Below are 6,086 nucleotides of genomic sequence, written 5' to 3'. Positions count from 1 at the left end.
CTGGAATTTTTTTACTTGAAACTAGAGAAAATAAATTCAGTAAGAGAAGACAGCTGGTGCTAGTTCTCTTTTCAGTGCAGGTTGAAGGCAGTTTATAGAAAAGTGTGCCTATAGCAACTGCCTTTAGGTGAAGAGTTTTTTATTTATTTATTTTTCAAATAAATTTTTATTGTTTTCCACCAGTGCAAATCTTAGTTACCTTTTCAACAGCTTTTGCATCAGCATTTAGTGTTATCTTACATTTCCGTTACCTATTTGTACATATCATTAATACATATCTTTATTTATATTTACTATTACTATCTTTAACCCTTTTATCTATTTACATGTTATGTATCACTCTCTTGAGAATTGTCTTATATAGTCATCTTTTCTAATTATCTCTTTTCTAGCCACGTGTGCCATCTATGCCAAACTGAGTAGTAATCAGGTTCTTTTTCTTTTATTTTTAGTGTGAGCATATCCATTTCTGCACAGTCTGCTATTTTTTGTAAAATTAATTCTTCTGTTGGGACCATATGCTCTTTCCACATTGTGCAGAGGCTATTCTGGCCACTTACAGTATGTGTAGCATTAAATATTTGATCTTTTTCAGATATGTTTTTGAATTATCCCCAGTAGGTAGAGTTCCAGTTTGAATTCAATTTGATGTCCAGTGATTTCTTATATCTAATCTCTAATTTTAGTCCAATAAGTCCTGGCTTTGGGGCATAGCCACCACATGTGATAAAAGGTACCGTCAACTCATTGACGTTTCAAACATTTTGGGCTAGTGTTTGGGTAAATCTTAGCTAGTCTTGCCAGGGTCAAATGCCATGGTAAAACATTTTATATACATTTTCCTTATATGTTGAGGCCGTTGTTAATTTATAGTTTATATTCCATAGTTTTTCCCATTCTTCTAAATTTATATTGTAGCTAAAATTCCACACCCATTCTATCATCTTATTCTTAACTATTTCCTCTTCCATCTTAAAATCCATGGTAAAGAGTTTATTTATTAGTGGATAAAATTAATTTTGCATTTTCATAAAATTAGAATTGAAAGAGACACCAAGGATCATGTCTAGACAATCTCTGCAATATGCAAGAAGCCAATTAATCTTTTAGAGATGGCTAGTAGCCAGTCTCCTCTTGAAAGCCTACAGACATGCAAAACACACAACTGCCCTAGGTTGATTGTTCCATTCTTGTACAGATCATCTTACCACATCAAGTTTCTCCTATATTTAAATTACATCTAGGTAGGTTCAACTTATAGCTCTTGTTTCTAGCTCCAGTTTCTGTGGCCATGGAAAATAGTTCTTAACCATTGTTCCTATAGCTTCATTTTATGTGCACTTGAACATGACTAGCTATCACATCTACTCTCCGTGTTTATTTTTCAGACTGAACACTCTAGATTCTTTCAAATGTCTTCAAAGTTCTGCACCGTCTTTATTTACTTCCTCTGAACACCATTTAACTGTCAGCATTCTGCAAATGTTATCCAAATTGTACACAATAGCTGTATGTGATCTCACCATGCCATGAAGAGAGGAACAATGACATTACAAATCCTCATTTTAAGTGTGTGTGTGTGTAGAGGGGGGGACGGGGAGAGAGAGAGAGAGAGAGAGAGAGAGAGAGAGAGAGAGAGAAAGAAAGAAAGAAAGAAAGAAAGAAAATAGCTCCAGATAGCTTTTTTGCTGTAGGTTGATAGCTGAACTGCTTCTACACTTTGCCTCGTATTGCTTTTCAGCCCCATATGGAGGTCCCAAGCAGCGAAGCAAGAGAATCTGGAAAGCGTAATGCTGGGACTGTAGCAGGTGTCCTTCCCACGATCCAGCCATCCCCCAACAACTACCAGTGCCTTGAATGTGGGAAAAACTTTCGACGGAGCCTGAACTTGTTAACTCACCAGAGGGTCCACACGGGTGACAGACCTTACCAGTGCCCTAAGTGCAGGAGAAGCTTTGCTCAACAGTCGAGCCTAACCATTCATCTGAGGATCCACACGGGGGAGACCCCTTACCCCTGTCCTCAGTGTGGAAGGTGTTTCCGCCAGAGCTCAAACCTCCTGAAACACAAGCAGCTGCACGAAGGGGTGAGGCCTCACCTGTGCTCTGATTGCGGCAAAAGCTTCGCTCAGCGCTCCAACCTGCTCACCCACCAGCGGATTCACACGGGGGAGATGCCCTTCCTCTGTTCTGAATGTGGGCAAGCCTTCCGGCAGCACCGCAGTCTTCTTAGCCACCAGAGGTGCCACAAGGGGAATGTGTCTAATGGGTACAATTGTCCTGAGTGTGGGAAAAACTTCATGCAGAACTCGGACCTGGTGAAACACCTGAGAGTCCACACGGGGGAGATGCCCTACACTTGCCTCTACTGCGGGAGGACCTTTCGATACGTCTCGAATCTCAATAGGCACAAACGAACCCACACGGGGGAAAAACCTCATGCTTGCCGCCAGTGTGGCGAATGCTTCAGCCATTTGTCCAGCCGGAATACGCATGAGAGAATTCACACGGGAGAAAAGCCATTTGGCTGTGCTGAATGTGGGAAGACGTTCATTTCCAGTTCTAAGCTCGCTCAGCACCTGAGGTCCCATGCCAAGAAGGTATCCCACATCTGCAGTACGTGTGGGAAAACCTTTTCCCGCTATCCAAGTCTCCTTAGACACCAGCAACTTCACAAAGCTTGGAGATTTCACTTGAGGAAAAAGGGGAACAAAGAGACAAACCAGATTTTGCTAGACTGAGCTCCACACGCTGAGTGTTCTATCAGGTAACTTTATATCTTAACCTGGGGAATTTTTCCCCCTACCTTGAGAAATGCAACCCAAGGAATATGATAAGGAATTTTAAAAAGAATTTCCAACACACTTTATATTCTCCAGGTTTCTTTGGAAAATACTAAAGAAAAATCTGTATCCTCTTGTAATTTTGACTGGGATGGCAGCTGAGATACTAAGAATGTTTAAGTATTAAACATAGAAGATATCCTCATTAGCAGTCTTTAACAAAAAACAGTTCTGCTTGTATTAGTGATGCCCTATCCTTGTTGCTAGTTATTTTCATTAGCTAACCAAACGGTTTTTCCTGCATGCCTATGCAGATTAATAATCTGGGGATCCTGACTGGCTGAAGAAGAGTGACACCTGTGTATTTCTTTTCTTGCCCTTCCACCTTTGAAGACTCTCCTATGCCTCAACATTGCTTGGTGTAGAATTTTCTAGTGATGATGTTGTCACCAATAAGGAGGAATAGGAAGCGTTCTGATGTTTTTACACTAACGTATTTCAAACCCAAAAGTGATATTTTGCAGAATCCAGAATAAATTAGATAAGGCCCTTTAAATTATTCACAGGGAAAAAGACAAGGAAAGTCTTAGGTGAGCAAGGATACACTTGGGGATGCAGTGATTTATTTGTCTCTGCTGTATTATAGAATAAATAGTATGCTAGCTCAAGCTGAAGATTCATCTAGCCAGTTTTTATTTCCAAAATATCAGCTTGATACATCTGGGAAGTCGAACAACTGATGCATTCTTTTGCTTGTATTTTCCAAGATCTCAGATACAGGGGCATATACTGCCTATGATATTAAAGGTAATATACACAGAGCTTCTAATAGCTGGAAATTTGCCTAATTACTTTCAAAAGTGACCTATGTTGGCAATTGCAGTGTTAGAGCAGAATGAGGCTGCCTGGGAAGAAATTGTGCTAATGCCAGTGCCTTTGCTTGCCCTCTATTCCTACAAAATATCCAGGAAGCCTCCTTTTGAATTTTTAAATGGTGACTTGACTACCGACAATTGCTCATCTCTAAGTGTTAGATCTTAATATTCTCCTGCAATAGATTATTTAGGCATAAGTGCAGGATTTGTCAAGTCCTGTTTAAAAAGTGTATATCTGAGCAACTACTGCAAACACTAAGGAGGAGGTCCTTAAAATGATTTAAAATGATGGAATGGGCAAGTTAGAACAGAGAAGAACACTGTGTAATATCCAGTGCTGTTTTTATTCTGCTCACCCAAATGATTTCCTTGGACAAACAGGAATGGGATTTCTGAGGGTTTTTTTTTTAATTAAAAGAATTAAAGAAGAATTAAAAGAAGAAGGGTCAAGCGGTAGAGCCCAATATGGCATTCAGGTAGGTACACCCCACAATCTAGTTTTTTGTCATAGGGAGATAATGGTTGGTTTGTGCCATGATGGCGAACCTATGGCATGCGTGCCAGACATGCTGAGCACTCTCTGTGGGCACACATGCTGTTGCCAGTTGCTCTTCCGGTTTCAAGAGTGTGCATGCGCACCGGTCAACTGGTCTTTATGCGTGCCAGAGCACTGGAAACCTGAAGACCAGCCAGCCGATGTGCATGTGGGAAACCTGAAGACCAACTGGGTGCATGCGCGCTGCCAGCTGGTCTTCAGGTTTCCGGCGCTCTGGCATGCACATGTGCGCATTCCGGTTTGGGCACTCGGTGCCGGAAAGGTTTGCCATCACTAGTCTAGTGGTTAAGGCTCCATGCTAGAAAGCAGGAGACTTGAGTTCAGGTCCTGCCTTAGCCATGAAAGCCAGGCGGATAACTTCGGGTCAGCCATATACTCTCAACCCAGCCTACCTCACAGGATGGTTGTGCGGAAAATAGGAGGAGGAAGGTGTATTGGATACGTTCACTGTCTTTAGTTATTTGTAAAAATAATAAAGTTGGATATAAATAAACATCTCAATAAAAGGAATTAAAAAGATACAACAGCGGTACATAATTCTGGAACTCTTTATGTCTTTTTCAGCAGAAGAACCAAACTCTGAGGAAATATTTTGTGAAGACGTGCTGGATTCTGCAGGTTTTGTAGTCTGTTCCTCCCAACCATCATCATCACTCTTGATAACTCTGTAAAATGAATACATGCCTCCAGGCAGGAATTTGGTGAGAACATTTGGGCGGCTATTGCGAATGGATCTCATTTACAGCAATCTCCCTCTTCAGAAGCAGTTTCTCAAGTTCCTGCCTGCAATGAGAAAGAAAGAGGGCTTCCCAAAAGAAAAACAAATCTCAGTTTGCATTGATCTGCTGAAATTATCCTTCAATGTCCTTTTTAACCCTGAGCAGTGTTGTTAAACCCTTTAAATGCTGTGGTGGCTTAGAATGATATGATCAGTTAAGATGACATCAGATGAATGATGATGCCATGCCATATCCTAGCATTGACATTAATAGCTTGAGAAAAATCTGTTTTCCATAATTGTATGAATAAATTGTGCCTAGAGATATATATAAAAAGATTGCTGTAAATACATACATACATACATACATACATACATACATACATACATACATACATATTTGCAGCAATCTTTTTGTCTTACAGAATGTATGAAGGCACATGTTCGGAAATGTTTTGTTTGTAAGGTATAAAACTAAAATGCCTCATCAAGATAGTGCCTATTTGAATGTTGAGAAATGCTCATTTATTATTGCCATGGCAAAAAGCACTAAAGAGATCTGGACTTTAGCTATGATGAATATAATTATTAAGGAAATGTTGAAATTGTTTGTCTAAATGACTAAAGCTTCTCTCAGAAGAGTTGAGGGAGAAACATAGTGCAACTCCATGAAAGGAAGTTCTGCTTCTTTTAAAGAACTTCTATAAAACGTTGAATGTTTGCCAAATATATTTTATCTGTATGTTAGGATTATACTCTGCATTGCTTAAAAGGAGATCAATTGCTGCTTTTTTCTTTCCTCTTTTCATTTTCCTGCAGAAATAAATGGAATAAATTAAAAGTTTGTTTGTAAAATTTGTTTCTTGTTAAACCTACAGGAGAAGAGTTCCTAACAAGAGTGTCTTGTCAAAACAAAACAAAAAAACCCGCAATATTTATGGCTAAGCCGTATAGACACAAATTGTGTCATACAAATCATAACGATTGTATTGTATAACCAAAAAAAACTACATTATGATTTAGCACAGTATAGGTAGTCCTCAACTTACAACAGTTTATTTAATGACCATTGGAAGTTACAACAGCATTGAAAAAAGTGACTTATGACATTTTTTTCACAATTACGACTGTTGCAGCATTCCCATGGTCACTGGA

At 39.5% G+C, this 6,086-nt stretch overlaps 1 protein-coding gene across 1 annotated transcript; it reads left to right on the top strand.

The window, feature by feature from the left end:
- Positions 1 to 618: 618 nt before the first annotated feature.
- On the top strand, positions 619 to 5,827 carry LOC113447647 (uncharacterized). The gene is made up of 2 exons (XM_026717947.2): positions 619 to 2,766; positions 4,778 to 5,827. Exon 1 carries the CDS (start codon positions 1,748 to 1,750, stop codon positions 2,738 to 2,740), a length of 993 nt encoding a protein of 330 aa, XP_026573732.1. The 5' UTR covers positions 619 to 1,747; the 3' UTR covers positions 2,741 to 2,766; positions 4,778 to 5,827.
- Positions 5,828 to 6,086: the final 259 nt, after the last annotated feature.

The sequence above is a fragment of the Pseudonaja textilis genome, chromosome 2 (assembly GCF_049901715.1).
Source record: "Pseudonaja textilis isolate UNSWEBS1 chromosome 2, rPseTex1.2, whole genome shotgun sequence".
Lineage (NCBI taxonomy): Eukaryota > Metazoa > Chordata > Lepidosauria > Squamata > Elapidae > Pseudonaja > Pseudonaja textilis.
This window is presented reverse-complemented; position numbering and strand designations above follow the sequence as displayed.

What these genes read in the sequence shown, in the direction of transcription:
- LOC113447647 (XM_026717947.2), top strand. Translation starts at nt 1,748, where the DNA reads ATGGAGGTCCCAAGCAGCGAAGCAAGAGAATCTGGAAAGCGTAATGCT.